The sequence below is a fragment of the Petaurus breviceps genome, unplaced genomic scaffold (assembly GCF_028583685.1).
Source record: "Petaurus breviceps papuanus isolate PSGF00001 unplaced genomic scaffold, PetGlider_PUasm1.0 181, whole genome shotgun sequence".
NCBI lineage: Eukaryota > Metazoa > Chordata > Mammalia > Diprotodontia > Petauridae > Petaurus > Petaurus breviceps.
In genome coordinates, this window is record NW_027185784.1 from 14,069,451 (window position 1) to 14,089,249 (window position 19,799).

At 35.1% G+C, this 19,799-nt stretch overlaps 1 protein-coding gene across 5 annotated transcripts in view; it reads left to right on the plus strand.

Moving 5' to 3' along the window:
- The window catches only part of MKLN1 (muskelin 1), a 305,308-nt gene that overhangs the window by 263,166 nt on the left and 22,343 nt on the right, over window positions 1-19,799 (plus strand). For all 5 annotated transcript variants that reach the window (XM_069087238.1, XM_069087241.1, XM_069087239.1 and 2 more), the window contains 3 exons: window positions 7,287-7,434; window positions 8,709-8,823; window positions 15,102-15,241. In XM_069087238.1, the coding sequence (XP_068943339.1) occupies window positions 7,287-7,434; window positions 8,709-8,823; window positions 15,102-15,241 (403 nt within the window). The remainder of the gene's footprint in view (window positions 1-7,286; window positions 7,435-8,708; window positions 8,824-15,101; window positions 15,242-19,799) is intronic.

The window sequence follows — 19,799 nt, forward strand, 5'->3', positions numbered from 1 at the left end:
GGAGTAATTGTTATATAATTCCCATTCCTGCTTCCCTAGACAACCATCCTTTCAAAATGTGTTCATGACTAACACGTAATATTTGTTTACTTATTCTGTTTGTGTCATTTTTCTTTCTGGGTCAGTTTACAAAGACTGGTAAAGTCTCTGGTACTTGGACAAGTTTCCTAGCAGCAAAATTTAAAGACTTAACTCTCTCTTTTTTACCCCCATTAAACTATATTTCTGCATATATATCTTGTTTTTTTTTTTTGGTATGAGAAGTTTTTCTTTCTGTGCTATATATGTACATATGTGGGTATATGTGTGTATATGTGTATATATATATATATATATTATATTTTCATTCCATTTAAAATCATGACTGAAATTTTGGTATGTTGACCTTCATGTCATCCTTTAGTCTATGTATTTTGGGTAAAAAATTCTCCATTAGGACAGTGAAAAAGAAACTCTTACAGATTCATTGTTCTTTGATAAATAGTCCTATCTATGTAATTTCATATTCACATTTATTTCCCATTAATAAAAATGAATTAGAAGTGACTTATACCTGTCAGATATTAAAGAAAAAATTTAAATTTTAAAATGTGTATTTTAGGAAAGATATTTAGTGTTTGGTTTCTTTTTTTTAGAAACATCTTGAATGCTTTGCATTGTGGATAAAGAGATTGAATGTTTTGTTTTACTTTTGTACAACTTTTGGATTATGAAATGGAATTGAGATTGAAATTAATCTAGGAAGAACTATTTGTAACTTTGGGCAATTAACGTGGGAAATGTATAAATAACATATTAATCTAAATCTTCCAGGCAAGACATTTCATACTTCTATATGATTCTCATCAATATCCTTGGAGTGATAAATCTAAAATTTTATTATCAAATATAAAGAAATTCTTCACTTCAGCTTTGTAATTGTCTTAATTACAAATTCTTACATTGGAAAAGCTAATCCCTTATATGTGTCAATGAAAACAGCATTACATACTTTTTTCCTAATGTTTTAAAGGAATTTTCGTGGAGTGTTTTTGAATTTTATCCTTTTATAGAAAGCCCCAGAGATGCCTCTTTCTAGTTATACTTGCCTTTACATTACTGTAATGTATTGTAATGTACATAGTGTAAACGATATTTTTGAAGATGGCTTTGCTAGAGAAACTCATCTAGAGAACTGAGGGTGACCTCTATGGATTTCAGTATATTCCTTTTTTAAAAAAGTTTAATACTTTATTTTTTCCCCAGTTGCATGGAACAATTTATAACATTTGGTATTTTAAAAAATTTTTAGTTTCAAATTCTCTCTCTCTTCCCCCTTTCCTTTCCCCCTCATGGAAAATTGATATAGGTTATATATGTGTATTTATGTAAAACATTTCCATATTAGTCATGTTGTGAAAGAAAACACAGACCAAAAAATAACCACCAACAAACAAACAAAAATAAGTTTTAAAAAGTATGCTTGAATCAGCATTCAGACTCTTATCAGTACTTTCTCTGGAGATAGATAGCACTTTTCATTGTAAGTCTTCTAAATTTATCTCAGATCATTGTATTGCTGAGAATAGCTAAGTGATTCAGTTGATAATAGGACAATATTGCTGTTACTTTATACAGTGTTCTTCTGGTTCTGCTCACTTCACTTTGCATCAATTCAAGTAAGTTTTTCCAGGTTTTTCTGATAGCATCCTGCTTGTCATTTCTTACAGAACAATAGTATTCCATCATGATCATATACCACAACGTTAGTCATTCCCAAATTGATGGACATCCTCTCAATTTCCAATTCTTTGCCACAGTAAAGAGAGCAGCTGCAAATATTTTTGTACGTATAAGTCCTTTTCCCTTTCCCTTGATCTTTTTGGAATACAGACCTAATGGTGGTATTGCTAGGTCAAAGGGTATGGACAGCTTTATGAGCCTTTTGGACATAGTTTTCCAGAATGGTTGGCTTAGTTCACAACTCCACCAACAGTGCATTAGTCTCCAGATTTTTCTACATCCTCTCCACCATTTGTCATTTTCCTTTTTCTTTTTTCATATTAGTTAATCTGATACATGTGAAGTAGTACCTCAGAGTTGTTTTAATTTGCATTTTTCTAATCAATGATTTAGAGCATTTTTTCATATGACTTATAGGTAGCTTTAACCTTCTGATAGAAACCCCAAAACGAAAACTTATAAGAATATCATAGCCAAAATACAGGCTTTTCAGGACAAAGGGGGAAAAATATTGTAAGAAGCCCTAAGGAGTTGAAATATTGAGAAACCAGAGTTAGGATCACATGAGATTTAGCAGCTATCAGTAAAAAGAAGGGAGAGTATAGAATACAGTATTGTAAAGGCAAATAAAATAAAAGAATAGTTTACCCAGCAAAACTGTATATAATCCTACAAGAGAAGAATGGCTCTTTAATGAAAGAGGATTTCTAAGCTTTCCTGATGAAAAGACCAGAACTTGTGAGAAATTCTGAAATATAAACACAAAATAAAGATAAATATATAAAAGTACACATGAGCAATCAAAAAAGTCTCTTAAGGATAAGTTATTACGTTCTATTAGGAGAGGGGAGAAGAGGAGAGAAAAATGATAAAAGTATCCTCTAAGAACCATGGTATGATAGAGGGAGTCAAATAAGATGGATGGCCTGGGAATTTTTTATTGCTGTTCTTGAGAGATGAAGAGGGGTGGAGTGGGGCAGGGGAAGGATACAGTTGGTGGGCTTAATGGGGCAGGGACCTATTTCACATTATCCAGCAGCTCAAGTATGAGCTAGGCATCACTTGAACCCTACTTTTTAAACTGAGAGAAATGAATAGAAGAACCAGGAGAACAATTTAAACTATGACAACATTATAAAAATGAACAGTTTTGAAAGACAGTCCTTTTCATTGTAATGATTAACTATAATTCTAGATAATTAATGATTTATAGTACTGCTTACATCCTTACAGGGAGGTGATGGTCTAACTAGGCAGAGTCAGAAATAATTTTTGGAAATGGCCAGTGTGGGAATGTATTTTGCTTGCCTATGCATGTTTGTTGCAGGGGTTTTTGTTTTTTTTCTCTTTTTTTTTTTTTTCCACTGGGAGAGGGTAAAGGGGTGGGGGAAAAGAAGAGATATTTCCTAATTGAGAAATAAAAATAAGATTTAATTTTTTCAATTTATAGATAAAATAGGAAAAGAGAAACTATTGCTATTGGGAAAAAAAAATTACAATAAAGAACACTGACTGTCTGAGAGCCAAGACATGTAGGCAACTGACAAAAGTGAAGGCTCAAAACCATTTCCACAAATTAAGTGGCCAAAAGGACATGAGAAAACTGATTTTAATATTCTTACAAACTATAAAAGACCTTTTGAAAGCATGGTTCAAGTCATTAATAGTAAGACAAAAATTGAAACAACTCTGAGGATTTCCCTCACTTCCTATAACTTGTAAAAGGTGATATAAAAGACAAAAATATTCAATGTTGATAGATTTTTGGGAAGATAGGCACATTGATATCCTTCATTTGGAGCTGAGAGTTGATCTGAGATAAAACTTTGCAGTGTTGTGTTAAAGAGACTGAATTTTTCATATCTCTTTAGCCCACTTTTCCCCTTAACTGCTCATATATCCTAAGGAGAACAAAAACAAAGGCCCAGCATATATCAAAATAGGCATCCTCTTACTGATAGGAAAAGACTATTGACAAAATACCCATTCTTTGGGGATTATATGAAAAAATGATGGTATATGAATATAATAAAATACTCCATTCAAATGACAAATACAAGGAATTCAAACGTACATGACAAGATTTATATGAACTAATGCAGAGTAAAATAAACAGGGATATGTGAACAATATACATAGTAACTGTAAAAATATAAATTTTGCAAAGTCACTAAAGGAAGTCTGAGTCTGGGTAATTGAGAAACTAAAGAAGGTCCTTGAGGACAGATAGTGACATAAATCTTTTTCCTCCCAGTAGAGTGGTGACAAGCTTCTAAGGCAGAATGTTGTATACATTGTCAAGCATGAACGCTATTGGATTGCTTAATTTGTTTAATGGTTTTTCTTTATTACAGAGAAAGGTTTCATCCAGGTATGGAGGGGAGGAAAAGTGTAGTATTTTTGCAAATAATTATTTTTATTAAAGGCATCAACAAATTTTTATTGATCAAAAATTTTTAAAAGATGGAAGAAATTACAGTACTAATTTACATTGAGGAAATTAATTTTTTTCTATTCAACAAACTTTTCTTAGGGATCAGAAAATTGACTACCTAAAAGATAAAATGTTTTGGAAAAACTTATAAGTAAAAGAAAAGTCAGGAAAAAATATTTATGGCGTCTGTAACAGATAAAAACTTGATATTCAGGAATTTTCTGGTGATGAATTCCTTCCTACTAGTTCAGCCTATCACATTCTCTATAGCTTTATAGTCTTAGGAAGGTGTACATCACTCTGAAGGGTTGTTCGCAACTTGTCTAGAGTCACATGTTCAGCTTGTCTCAGAGGAAGGGCTTGAACCCATGTCTTCCTGGCTCTGATTGTTTGTTCCATTTCTATTACACTATACTACCTTCCTAAAATAGAATAAAATTTAATTTGAAAAAACTTGACATCTAAAATTATCATGAATATTCAAAATTTGTAAAAGTTGCCCCCAGTCTTCAATTTATAAATGGTCAGTAAATATTTACAATTTAGTAAAAATGTTCCACCTTATTAATTTTGAGGTACCACCTTACTGTAGATTTACAAAAAAATAAAAGCAACAAAATATAATGCTGGTAATATCGTATAGAAACAAGTGCACTCATTACTGATGGAAATGCAAACTTGTTGAATTTTTTTTTTTAAGTAACTTGCTCAAGATTACACGGCCAGTTATTCTTATTTTTGTGTGGGTGCCAAGTATTGAAGGCTGGAACTGATCCCAGGTTTCCCGACACTGGGGCCAGCGCTCTTACTCACTGTGCCACCTGGCTGCCCCTGTTGAATTCTTTAGAGAACATTCTAGCAATATGCAATAAAAGTAGCAAAACTAATACATCCCTTTGATCATATAATTCCAATGTTGAGAGTATATCCAGAGAATTATCTAAAGCAAAAATTTTCATAGTTGAAATTGGGGCTTTTTGGGGGGAAATCCTAGATAACTAGGTAAAAAGAGTATAGAAAAATATCTAAAAACCATTACTAAATAATGGAAATGAGGGGTACATAGGAAGGCAGAACTAGAGGAACAGAGTACATATAAATTATGACCACACAAAAAGAAATGTGAGCAAAAATGAAAAGGAAGGACTAAAAATTATGTTTAGTGCTTTGAAACGAACTTAAGTTTAAAAGGAAGTCATAAAGCAAACTTAGTTTTAGTGATATTTAATGTTAAGTTTAAGGAAAGAAAAGAACACATACATTACAGAACCACCTAAGGATATGCCATAAAGAATGAAAGTTTGGAAGACTGAGAATTGAGTGTATATATTTAATGTGTTTGTCCTGGCTGTACTTAGTTCTCTACTAAAATACTTTAGACATATTATTTGTGAGTTTGTATGTATTATAAATCTTCTGGAATAGGAATTCAAACATTAATTGTAAGTTTAAGGCAAACTTAAAAAAAGATAATAGGATTTTTGCCATTAGATGAGTGAGCGAATAAGACTCAAACTCAATATTAGCTACCTTATCTAGCTATAGTGTTCTGTTTTGATTTAAATATTTATTCCAACTTGGTACTTTAAAATTTTTGATAGCTTAATTCTTATTCTGTCTGAAAGCAAAGTATTTTGTTCAAACATTAGCATTTTAAAACCCATGGCAAAGGTTGCGTGAAATAAAATTTCCCCCCTCAATTTAAACACCTCAGAAAAGGACATTTCTATACACTCAACAGAGCACTTCCAAAAAAGATTCTGAATCTCCATTTCATACCAATTATGTGTATGTGTCTATGTAGTAAATTCTATTTGTTACTTTTAATGCTCCTACTTGGCAGTGTTTTGCTCTTCTCCATATTTTAAAGTGTGTTTCAATGTCCATCTTTTTTTTTTGGTGTCACCATTACTAATTCATTCTTATTCTCTCTCTCTCTCATAAAAAAAAAAAAACCCTCAAAACAAAGCCATACAGTAACTGTGTCCAAAAACATGCCTCTGCACCTTGTATCCATCTCCTTTCTTGTCAGAAGATGGTTAGTATGCTTCATCGGAGACATGGTTGGCAGTCACATTGATCAGAGTTCTTAAGTCTTTCAAAGTTGTTTTTCAGTGTTGTCCTTATATAAGTTATTATCCTGGTTCTGCTCATTTCATTCTTGTGTCAATTCAGATTACTTGGAATTCTCTGATATTCTCTCTTGTCATTCCTTACAGTTTGGTAATAACCTGTTGTATTAATAAACTGTGGTTTTTTCAGCCATTCCTTAACCAAGAGGCAGTCTAAGGTGCCACCTTAGATTGTGGTTCTTCTTGTCCTCCCCCTTCCATTTTAGTATCAGGAAGTTCGTTTTGCTTTAAACTATTCCCTCCTTAGTATTTTCCTTCCTGCTTGTTCCCCCCCCCACCCCATTTTCCTGTCCAGTTTGGATATATTTATGTATCATGCTATGTGTGTGTGTGTGTGTGTGTGTGTGTATGTGTGTGTGTAACTCTACTTTGTTCATTTGACACATTCCCCACTTGTTTCTCTGTTGAGTTTGGATATATTCTGACACCCTGTTCAGGGGTGTGTGTGTGTGTGTACACATGTGTGCACAAAAAGAACTGCTTGAGTCCCACCTAGGGCATGTAATAATTCTATAGCCCTCTACAAGCCAGTTTATCTTTCATAGTTAAAATATATATAGCCCAAGGCTATAAGACTATAAGTTGAAGAAGGATTGTGTAACTCTGTTAGTACAGGAACTTTTTCACCCTGAGAGTTCCCTAAAGCAGTAAAATCACAGATCCAAACTGATTTTTTAAAAAAGCACTGATAAATTGGTCTTGGTGTATTTATATGAATGATAAGAACTTGAATGTGCCCCTGTCTCCACCTTTCATCAAAGTTTGCTTTTTCAGGTCCAGGTTTAGATTCTGGTTTTCAGCTTGTAAATTGGACATTTAAACATTCGCCTTTTGTCGAAAGTGATCCAAATAGCAGATTCTTTCCTCTGCTTAGTTTTTTCTCTCCCTTTCCCCACTAAGCCAAGAAACGAGTATGTTTATCTTCTTAGAATTAATTTTTTGTGTTGTATCTATTATCTAATGTGAATTTTTGTTATTTTTTCCTCCCAATTTAATAGTCCCAATGACGGGTTTTACACAAAGAGCAACCATTGATCCAGAACTGAATGAAATACACGTCCTGTCTGGACTCAGCAAAGACAAAGAGAAGAGGGAAGAGAATGTCAGGAACTCCTTCTGGATTTATGACATTGTGAGGAATAGTTGGTAAGAAACAGTTATGTGTGCTGAAATCCCAGGGCAGATCTTGTTTGTAATAGGCATTTATGTAATCTTAGAAAAATGGGAAGAATGGAAGATCTGTTGGTTTATAGAGAAATATACTTAAAAGCCTAGCAATTATTTTGTGCCATTTTATACAAAATACAGTTCAATTAAAAAAATACTTATTGAACCTTGTTCTATGTATAGGGAGATAAAAAGATGAGATATAATAAGATAATAAGATGAGATAACTGCTGGGTAGCACCTGAAAATCTTACACTTGAAAATAAATGATCATGCTTGCAAGATTTTTTACTTTGTAGAAAGAGTATTGGGCTGGCATATGGAGACCTAGGTTCTTATTCTCACTCTGTTCTAACTAACCATGTGCCCTTCATCAGGTTAACCTCTCTGAATTTCACCATCTGTAAAGTGAAAGGGTTTACTAGATGGTCTACTTCAATTATTCTATGATCATTCTTTGATCTGTGGACTAATATTCCAATGAATTACAGATCCTTCAAAGAACTCCCCCACTGTTTAGGGTTGGACTCAGCAACAAAGAAATTAACTGCTTTCAAGATAGGACATTTGTTTGTTGAGAGGAAAAAACAAAGGAACTTGAATACAAGCTTTTTATTGCTATTAAACAGAGTTCCTTTTCTTTCTTTTCTCCATTTCTTTTTTCCTTCCTTTCCAAAGACAAATCTACTTTTTCTCAGTGGCCTAGAAAATGAGCCCTGGAAATGAGTAGTTTCAATTTAGCATACTTTAAACACCTACAGTATAGAAGATGTTATAATAGGTGCTGATTTCTATTTGGAAGATCTTATATCATCTCTGTAAGTATTTTTGAAGGAGCCTTGGGCTTCAGGAACAGTTCAAGCAAGCAATTTAAGATTACCTTTTTGATTAAGATCTGAACTGCAGAATTAACTGTTAGCTACTCCTTTCTTTAAAAAATCTTCCTTATTGTATCATACATGGTTCATCTGTTAGTTTTGCTGAACTGCTTTTTTCTTTCTTTTATGTTGTAATAAGGGATGCCTCACTGAGCAGGTGGAGAAAATAGGAATCTACTTGGAAATGAAGATGTTATGCAAAACAATATATCAATAAGATTTTTAAAATAAAAAGATCACACAAAAATAGAATCTCGCATCTGCTAGTACTTGTTAAACATGCAGTTTTATTTATTTATTTGCTTTAATTCCATTTGTCTCATGTTTGCTACTGATTTTATTGAGGCAGTGCCATAATGACAATTTGTGTTGCAGGTCTTGTGTCTATAAAAATGATCAAGCTGCGAAGGATAATCCAAGTAAAAGTCTACAGGAGGAGGAACCATGCCCGAGATTCGCCCACCAGCTTGTGTATGATGAATTACACAAGGTATTGTTGTACAGTCTACATATGAACTATCTGTGGCATACCAACTAAGGTGGATTGCCCAAGGAATTCTGGCCATTGGTTTCCTATAAGTTGTATAAAACTTATTTGAGGAAAATATAAGCAGTATATTTGGCACTTGATATTTTTTCTCTCTGAACTTTTTTTGGATTCAGTTGGTGCTCTCAGTACTGGGAGCTATAGGACATTTTTTTCTTAGTAGTTGTTAACAGTTTACATGTCAGCTGCTCACAACTGATAGATGACACATAAAAAGGGGAGGCTTTTGCCATCCATACAAAAACAGGTAAAAGTTGTGTTTTTTTCCTTTTCTCATAATGGTATTATGTGAGTGCCACACTGCTTGGAAACAAACCATGTTAAGTTTTCGTTTTCATCTAAAGGAATAATTTTTTTCTTCTGTTGGTTAGAATGAGTCATTTGCTCCCTTCTATCAGCCCAGTAACAACAATGAAGGCAAGGTTAATTTATAGCTTCTGACATCTAATAATGTTCAAGTGTTTAAAAAGATTTCTTTTGACTTACCAAAGCCATTATCTCTATTTTAGTGGTTTGTATTTTACAGAGCCAATATTCTTGCTCTTAGTTGGAGAGAAAGTGAATAAATGGGCCATGATCTGACGTCTGTAAGTGAAAAGACAACATTGGATTTCAGTTAAAGCTCTTTCCCTTAGTCTTGAGTTGAAAGTAAATAATTTTTCTTCTACTGGGAGCTGCTACAGTATCTTATCATTGGAAAGTAATTAATATTTTTGAAATTTCAGGGAATGCTTCTATATAAAAAGCTTAAGTGTAGCATGCCATTAATGACCAATGAATAATTCCTAGATTCTTTTTATTGCAATATATAATTACTGGGATCCCTTTTAAACAAATTTATTTTTATTTGATCTTACCCATATAATAGCATAACATTAAAAAAAAAAAAAACTTTTCCCACAAGTGTGCTGTTTATTTTGTCATTATGTCTGACAGACAATATGATTAATATAAAGCCCCTTTAGGAATCCTAAAATTAACTTGCTTGATCAAGTTATGTGACAGTTTTGAGCTATATCCCCATGATGATTAAACATGGTTACAAATGATACTTCAAGGACCTACAGTTCCATTAATTTAGATACTCCACTAACAGATCATAGCTTTTTCATGATGGTTTTCATGAGTAGTTGTGGCTCCAAAATTCATCACCTTGTAGTCAGTCTGCTGTTGATGAACTTTAGGAGCACAAGAGCTGGGGGGGAAGGAGATTGGTGGTCTTGTCCTGGATATATTAGGGCTTACTAGTTGTGTGACTGTAAGGAAGTCACTTTACCTACCTGGACTTTTGCTTCTTCAGATACACATTGAAGGAATTGGACTGGGTGACCTCATAGGCCTCCCCTGTTCTGAAAACTGATTCTAGCTCACTTAACCTCTCAGAATCCAATTTTCTTATCTTTAAAATATCTGCCTCAGGTTTGTTGTGAAAAAAGTATTTCTTAAACCTCAAAGCAGATTATTAATAATTATTATTAGGTTGGCTGACCCTCAGATAATAGATGAACATTCTGTCATTGGTCCTGTAACCTTTTTAGCTTGGTAGGATTTAGCAAAGCTTGCACTCAACCTATTTATTCCTCTAGAGCAGAGATGTCAAACTGATGGGACAAATCATATTAAAATGTAATTGGGTTTTCGAACTCTAAAGTTTTAAAAGTTTTAAAAAGTTCTAAAGGTTTTAAAAACAATTGTTGTTTACATGTAACTGGGGGAAAATTAAATAAATACCCAAAAAATGTAATTGGGAAATATTTACCCAGATAAATAATTCAGTACAACATAGTTGGTATTAGTTTGTGATTTTCTAAGTCAGTATGCAGCCCTCAGGGACCCAGTTCTGTTGAGTTTGATACTACAGCTCTAGAGCCCTGGACCATCTCCATGCTTTGCAAGGACATCAGTACAGGATTTCAGTAAATTAGAAGTGAGAAAAATTGTCACTTACTATTGCAATCAGCTTTTGATTAGCTTTGTGTACATTTAAATAAAATTTTTTTTTCCTTTTTGGAGGGGGGAAGGCAGGGCAATTTGGGGTTAAGTGATTGGCTAAGGTCACACGGCTAGTAAGTGTTAAGTGTCTGAGGTTGGATTTGAACTCAGATCCTCCTGATTCCAGGAGTGCTCTATTCACTTTGCCACCTAGCCACTCCTACATTTAAATTTTTAATCCCACTTTGACTCCCTGGAAGCATGGCCTCTACAGTATGCTCACAGATCACCTTGTCCACTTTTAGTATTTCCTCCTAAAACATAAATTCAGTTATTGATGCTGTTTTGGAAAGAGAATGGGTGATTAAGACCTATAATTTTGTTAATGTAGAGAACTCCTGCTGAGGAAACTGTCAGATTAGTAGCTGTTTTGCAACCTCTGAATGCACATAACTCAGATCATGACAAACTTAGTCACTTCTCACTTTGAACACCAAGAAGTCAAATGACTTGCCCAGAATTAAACAGCCAGTCTAAATCAGTCACAAATCAAACCCAGGTTCTGAAGCTGCTTCTCTTCCCTACTCTAGCCAAACATAATGGATCTCAGAACCTTCTCAAGACAGGTATAAATGATTTAGAAATAAGTGTTGATATTTTATTTTGTTCTTTTAAAAACTACTTTTTCAGAATCACCTCTGACATTGTTTTTCTGCTTTAACATTATTCATTGGGAGAGGAAGCACAATAAAAACTAGTTGCTTCCTGCTCTATAATCTCAAAGAAGTGAGTTAGCTTAGCTTCAGTTTTCTTATCTATGAATGGAAAGAATAATACCTGTGCTACTTCACTAAGTAAGCCTCACATTTTATTTAATGAATGTGTATAAAGTGCTTCATAAACTGTAAAGCACCATAGGAAATGTCAATTACCCATGAATTTACATATTAGTGTAAACTCAGGATTCTCAGGAAAATAGAAAACTAGAGGGCAGAGACAGTTCAGAGTTTTTTTGTTTGTTTATTTGTTTTATATATACAGTGTCTGGCCTAGCAATTTGTATATAATTGACACGTAATAAATGCTCCTGAATTAGATTGGAATACAAATTATTAATATTATTGATAGTAGTTTTTCAAAAGTGAATTCTAAAGTTTCTTCCTTCAAAAGAAGTTCAACTACTTATTCTTTGCAGTCTACAGGGACCCTTTAATAAGCCTCTCTTATGAAATCATGTTTAGAGTTAAGAGCTTTATACCCCTCAGATTCTTATATTTGCAAAGGTGTTTTTTTCCTGCATACTTAACTGACATGGTTCTCATACTAGATTCTATTATAAATTTTAGTGTTAAGTTTTTTGCCGTAGATTTTGTTCTCTTGCTTTAAAAGAACAGTTCCATGGAAAGATGCAAATATATGTATTTTGTCCCAAGCTTTGAAGGAACTGGTTTTTTTTTTTTTGAATGTGTGTAGAAATTTGGCTCAGAATACAGTGTGAGGGCGAAAGAAGTTCAGTTTTCACCTACTTGAAAGAAATTGATGTTTGTGCGGGACTAAATATGGGCAGCCATATGGTTTCTTAGAAGAAGAGGTAGTTTTGTAAGAAAATAATTAAAATAAAGTGGTTTTGACAATATAGAAATTGCAGTTTGCCAGCTCTTATTGAAGCCCAACATGTTTTAGAACCTGCTTCAGAAATGCTGGTTCATATAAACAGAGCTAGAAGCTGGTGTGAGGGCGCTGACATGAAATTTATGCCCATCACTTTCTAAAACATAATTTGAGAGACCTCCTGTAGGAAGCCTTCCTAGGCTAACTCAACCCCATGGAATAACTAGTCCTCTTAATATTCCTTTAGTGCTTTTACACATGCTGTTGTTAGTTTGGTCTGTTTTATAGTCTGTGTGCTTATTTAGCTGGATTACAAGCTTTCTTATGAGAAAGGGCTCTCTTCTTATTTTATTATTTATTTTCATTATGGTAATAGAAAAAGAGAGATGGCATCCTATAGTTCAGGCCCATCAGCAAAACATGTAGAAGAAAACATCCTTTGTATGTAGAAGAAATCCTTTGGTGTGCTGCACCTGCAGGCCATAAGCTTGCCTGCTGCAGATTGTGCAGGCTTGCTATAGTTGATAATGGTGCTGAACCTGCAGTCGGGAAGAACTGACTTCTGCTTCAGAGCTTGGTGACCATGGGCAAGTTATGTAACCTCTCTGAGCCTCATGTAGTGCTCTACGACTTATTCACTAGGTTAGAATTCAGCCAAAAATCACTAATTAAATGCCTGCTGTGGACCAGGCATAGGGAGTACAAAGACAAAGATGGAAGAATTCCTGTCCACAAAAGTTTACATTCTATGGGAAGAGATAACATATATAATTATAGACAAAATAAATACAAGGTTATTTGTGCCTGGGAAGAGAAAGGAAGGCTGGGGGGGTTGGGAAAAGTTTCATGTAGACAATGGCTACAAAGCACAGAAACTCCACTCCATCTCCCCATCTCCTTGTGCCTTCACCCTCAGTATGCCTTCTCTTTGCTTGGTAAAGACTGACAGAATGTTTAGAGTGTAAGTAAGCTCCTTGAGAGTAGGAGTTGTTTCATTCTTTGTTTTTGTGTCCTTGGTACTTAGCACAGTGTCTGGCTGTAGTAGTTGCTTGATGCTTATTGATTGATTGGTTTTACAAAATGTTTTAAAGAGATGAAGCATGAACTCATGTCAAAAATGGGGGACACCTGGTACCAAGACACAGAAGCAGAAAGTGGAGGGTCTTGTTTGAGAAACAACCAGAACAATTTGACTGAAGCAGAGTGTGAAGGAAAGTATTGTGTAAGAAGCCAGACAGAAGTTATTCATAGAGATGATGAGGATGACGTGGCCAAACCTGTGCTTTAGGGAAATCACTGGCACTTCTGTGGAGGGTGGAGGGGAGAGGAGAGAGTTTTGAGGCAAGGAAACCAGTTAGGAGACAATTGGAGGTTGTCAAGGCAACAGATAATAAGGACCCCAAATTAAATTGTTGTTTGAGTGGAATGGAGATGGATTCAGGATATGTGGTGGGGAAAGAAATTACAAAGTTTGGCAACTGATTGACTCTATGAGTGAGGACTAGTGGTCTTTAGAATGTTGCTGTTCTTGGGGTCCTTGAGTTCAGGGTCCTAATCTATCTCCACCAGGGTCTGAGGGAAGCAATGATCAAAGTGACCTGCCTAGTACAGGCTGCTTGCTACCTGTCCCTCCTTCAAACTACCTTCCTACATCAACGAGGGCAATTCATATTGGTGGTGATGGGAAAAGTGGGCCCATTCTCTGAAAGGGCTGCTTCCTTAAGTGGAAAGAAGAGGTGGGAGAGTTATTGCTATTTGTGGGGCTCTTGGACTTACCTGCCCATGCTGGTAGTTGGTCTTGGTGGGAAGCGAGCCTCTTCTCCCAAAGACTACTCACCTCATAATTGGCTGCAAGGGCTAGCCTGGAAATAGAATCACTTTTCAGCTGGTAACAACTTTCAGAATTGTAAGCATAATATGTTGAGGCAGAAATAAATATCCTCATGTAAAAATACTGCTTTTATTCTCTGATGTTTTCTATTCTCTGCACTTACTTAGCTGTATTTAAGCTTTCTTGTGAGAAAGGGCTCTCTTCTGTAAAATAGTCACAACAAACATTAGATGATCTGAGAACTTGATGGGCATCCTATAAACACTTATATTCTGCATTTCCACGCACTGATTTTGTCATGTAGATTTTTAAAAAATGAATTCTCAGATTTATTTCCAGTTATATTGTAAATTACTTCAGGAAAGGGACTGTGTCTCATTTTTCTTTTCTATTTGTCTCTTAAACATCTCTTAACAAGGTTATATTGGTGCCAACCACAGATTGAACCTAAATGGAGCCTTTGAGAGGTGTGGAAATGGGACTATTACACAAAGCAAACCAAGGAGAACAGGGAGTTATTTTGTGCAGAAAATGTTAGCCTGGGTGTGGTTTTTTTTTGAGGGCAATTGGGGTTAAGTGACTTGCCCAAGGTCACACGGCTAGCTTTTGTGTTAAGTGTCTGAGGCCAGATTTGAAATCAAATCTTCCTGACTCCAGGGTTGGTGCTCTATTCGCTGTGCCACCTAGCCGCCCCTATGTTAGCCTGTTTATAGATTTTTATCACTGATATAAAGAAATTCTCTGGTATTCACTCCTATTAAACTTCAGTGCCTAACTTTGCTATAACTTATTGGCATTTTTGAGTATGCAAGCAATTTTAAAATCTCCTCTGTTTCTTCTGTTGTAGGTTCATTATTTGTTTGGTGGAAATCCTGGCAAATCCTGTTCTCCAAAGATGAGATTAGATGATTTCTGGTCACTGAAACTCTGCCGTCCTTCAAAGGAATACTTGTTGAGGCATTGTAAATATCTCATAAGGAAACACAGGTATAAAAGCAATAGTCTGTCTGACAGATCTTTTTTTTTCCCCAATAGAACATCATCTGTTGAAGCTACTACACCAGTTAAAAGCCATTTGGAGACATTCTATTGGAAAAATCTAATAATCTTACAGCATAACTGTACTATAAATTAATCATAGGTTTCATTCATTTTCCTTTGCTCTCACCTTGAAATTAAGACTAAAAACATTATTTCCAAAGTTCCCAATTAGAGAAAAAGTGACTAGTTTATATGAGCTTCGTAACTTAAAGGTATTAGGAAAAGAAATTTTCTAAGATGTAATATCATATGCATATTGCATCTTAACTCAGCATATACAGAACAGGACTCATTTCCTTTCTCCTCAAACCCACCTGCTTTCTTTCCTTTCTTATTCTGTCCCTGGCACCACCATCTTTCTAGTCATACAGATTTACAGCCTTTGTGTCATGTTTGATTCCTCCCTTTCCTTCCCTTCACATGGCCACTACCCTACTTCAGTCCCTCATTACGTCCAACTTAACTATTGTGATAGATCTTGCTAATTGGTTTCCTTGCCTCCAGTCTCTGTCCTCTATTCCCTTGTTAGCTCTGGGATTAAATACAGATGCCTCCATTTGGGCATTCATGACTTGCCTCCAGACTAGCTTTCCACATTACGTTATTATACCTTTCCACAGCTTTTTCCTGTCATGCTCTCTATAACTGAGTTGGGCTGACCTTGGTGCAGGCTGTCATCTCATATTCTTGGACTATACTCTGTGCTTTCTCCTCCACTCTGCCTTTTGCAATTTCTGACTTTCTTCAGAGCTCAGCATTAACGCCACTCCATCTCCCCAGCTGATTGTGCCTTCACCCTTGATGCCTTCTCTTTACTTGGTAAAGACTTACAGAATGTTAGAGTGTAAGCTCCTTGAGAGTAGGAGCTGTTTCATTCTTTGTTTTTGTATCCTTGGTACTTAGCAGAGTGTCAAATCCGTAGTAGTTGCTTGATAGATGCTTATTGATTGATTGGTTTTAGAAAATGTTTTAAACCAATAAAAATTAGACCAGCCCTCAGTGATGGACAGACAGATTATATTTTGTTAAAACTTCTTCCCAGGGTACAGTGTGTTAGGTGTCATATATATAAACATCAGCACATGGACTTTCTAAATATAGGTTTAACTCTACTTCCTGACCTGAATTCAGATTGTGCTTCACAATCCTGCTTAACAACTGTGTGACCCTTGGCAAGTCCATTAATTTCTTCTAATCTTAATTTCCTCATCTGTAAAATGGAAATAATAATACCACTTACCTTACATGGTTGTTGTGAGGATAAAATGAAATAGCATAGGTAAAGTGCTTTGCAAGCCTGAAAGATTTATGTAAATGCTAGCTGTTATTATTAGTTGAGAGTCAGTAGCCATTTCTCACTTTCATAGTCTTTCATCGCTTTACATATGATGATTTTTTGCAGTTAATATAAAACATAGCATAGCTGTACAAATTATCAGGTAATATAATCAGATATCAGCTGGCTAATTTTATAGGTGCATCTATTTTTTTTCTGCTACCACTACATTAGGCTTTTATAGAAATTTGTAATTGGGGAAAGTGAAGAAAAACCAAGTACTGGACTACAGATATGTATAGGAGATTAAAACACTTGTGTTAAACAGTATATGTCTTTAACTAAAATACATGGGATTTTCACTTTATAGTTTAACCTTGCAAGTAGTTTCCTTATGTCCGTGAACCTACAAAAGCTTTATCTTCCTACTAAATTTTCATTGGTTCACCTATGCTTTCCATTTTCTACTGTTTGCTCTATCACAAAGATAACACAGTTATGCTTATATTCACTTACTTTATACAAAAAACAGAAAAACAGAATTGAAATGACAAAATAATGGAAAATAGAAACCTTTTAAAAATACATGGAAAATACAAAAAATATATATTGAGTTGAACAACATGAGAGGAATATGTTATTTCTATTTCATCTTATGAATCTGAGAACTAGAAAAAAAGGTAAAATCATTCTCTTTAAAGAACTAATCATTTGATAAGTATACATGACTTTTTTGTGTGTATCTTTTTGGAGTGGGGAAGGTACGGCCGTTGGGGTTAAATGACTTACCCAAGGTCACACAGCTAGTTAAAGTGTTAAGTGTCTGAGGCTGTATTTGAACTCAGGTCCTCCTGACTCCAAGGCTGGCACTCTACTCACTGCACCACCTAGCTGCCTCTACATAACTTTTAATAACTCTTAAAGCTTAAAACTATTCTAAAGCTTTTGGGACACCCATTATGTATTAAAGGGGAAGTAAAATTTGTATGGAATGTGGCCCCTGACTTCATATTTATAGTCTATTGGGAGGAAAGAGAGGAACATTGTAACATAATGGGGGAAAAAGTAGTCAAGAGAAAAATGGAATTAAACTCATTCCTGGTTAATTAATAGTTCTTTGATAATGTGCAAATTTTTAGTTTTTTTTTATATGTAAAATAGGGATACCACCTATAATACCTCACAGGGTTGTTGTACAGGTAAAATGAGATAACATGTAAAATAGTTTGTAAATATTAAAGCTGTGCATATCCTGTCAATAATAATAATAATAATAGCTAGCTTACATATCATACATGTGCCAGCTATTATTGTTGTTGTTCACTCTGCTTAACCTCTCTTGTGGATGGAAGGTAGGGATGATAACTTATTTTCATCTTCAGTAATCCTAAAAATATAGTATTCAAAGGTCCTTGAAGTGACTTGTAGGCTGACCCAGAAGTGCAAATCATATTAACTTTTTTAAAAAGCATATTGACCACTGCTAATTTAAATTCACAATGAAAAACACAAAAATGAATTTTTAAAAATATGACCTCCATATCGATTATTTACCTAAGCCAAAACATCACAAAGTTGCTTGCAGTGTCAAGTAGAAACAGTTCGAATCCATAGGACCGCTTTTCCCCAACAAAGCAATTTATGGACTGAAGAGCTTGAATCTATGAGATTTTGAAGGCATCCCAAGCAGAAGTCTGTTTGACAATATTTTTAAATTGGCCCGTGGTATTTCAATACTTTGGTACTTCAGTGGATTTGTGATCGCATCAATTTGAGTGCTCCCTTCAACAGAGAAGATCTTGACTCGGCCATACCCTCTCATACTGTGTGACTTTTTCCTGTGTCTTCCTAGAAATCTGCAACAAGGAGGCCACTCTCCTTGTTGAGGGCCTTTCTCAAGTTCTCTTAACTTTATGTGGATACCAATGGATACCAGCAACACAGGCTGTCCATCTGTCACTTTCACTGCATGTCCAGCTGGCCTCTTTTTCCAGATATACATTTCTCTGATTATATCCTTAAATCTACTTCCCTTGCATAATGCTTTGTTGGTGATATGTTGCAGCCTACTTAGGCCCACGATGTGTCTCCATTGACCTCTCAGTGATCCGCAACTGTATTTCTTCAGGGACTTTGATATTCCATGATTCGAAGCTATGCAGCATCACTGGAAGAATATTAATGTTAAAAAGATGGATCTGTGTTTCAGGTAGAAGCTTGGGGTCATTTGAAAAAAAAACATGCATTTTTCAAAGGCAGTGAGTGCTGCATGCTTTTTTAAAATTCTGGACTCAGTCCGTTGTTCATCTGCAGCACCTGTGCCCATATATATGCTGATAGATGGACTGTTTAGGTTGCCCATTCAGCTGCATATCATAGTCTGGAGATTAGGCATTCTTTGTCCACTTGATTTTTGCCATGTGGATAGTTAGGCTGAACACTCTCAGTTGATTATGGATCTTTGCTCTGCACTGTTCTGGGGCTTGATGCAATCAGCACAATGTCATCCATAAACAGGAGCATTTGGAGGACTTCATCTATGAGAAATCGCTCTTCAATTTGGACTCTGCACTGAACATTCTCCTTGATGGTGACAATACCTTTTGTAAGTATATGTCTCCTTGTTTTATACTTCACGTATAACCAGATGGTTATTGAACAACGGTATATCTGTTACGTTTTTCAAGTAATCTTATATGATTTTGACATGTGCATGAGAGTTCTTTTGTTGGTTTGGAGGAGAGACTGTCCAGAGATTTTTGCTTTACCAAGTCAAATACTTTTTTTTGTAATAGTTAACAAGATCCCAAGAGCGGTCAAAGGATATGAACAAATAGTTCTTAAAGGAATTGCATACTATAAATGAATATATTAAAGAATGCTCCAAATTACTAATAATAAGAGAAATGCAAATCAAAGCAACTCTGAGGTTTCACCTCCCACCCAGCAAATTGGCAAAGGTGACAAAAGAGGAGAATAATCAATGTTGAAGATATTGTAGAAAGATTAGCATGCTAATGCACTGTTGGTGGAACTCTGAATTGGTCCAGCCAGCCATTCTGGAAAGCCGTTTGGAATTTTTTGAAGAAAGTGACTAAAATGTCCATACCCTTTGACCCAGAGATTCTACTGTTAGGCATGTTCCCCAAGGACATCAGTGCAAAAAAAAGGAAAGGCTCCATACACAACAAAATACTTTTTGTAGTTGCAAAGAACTAGAAACTACGT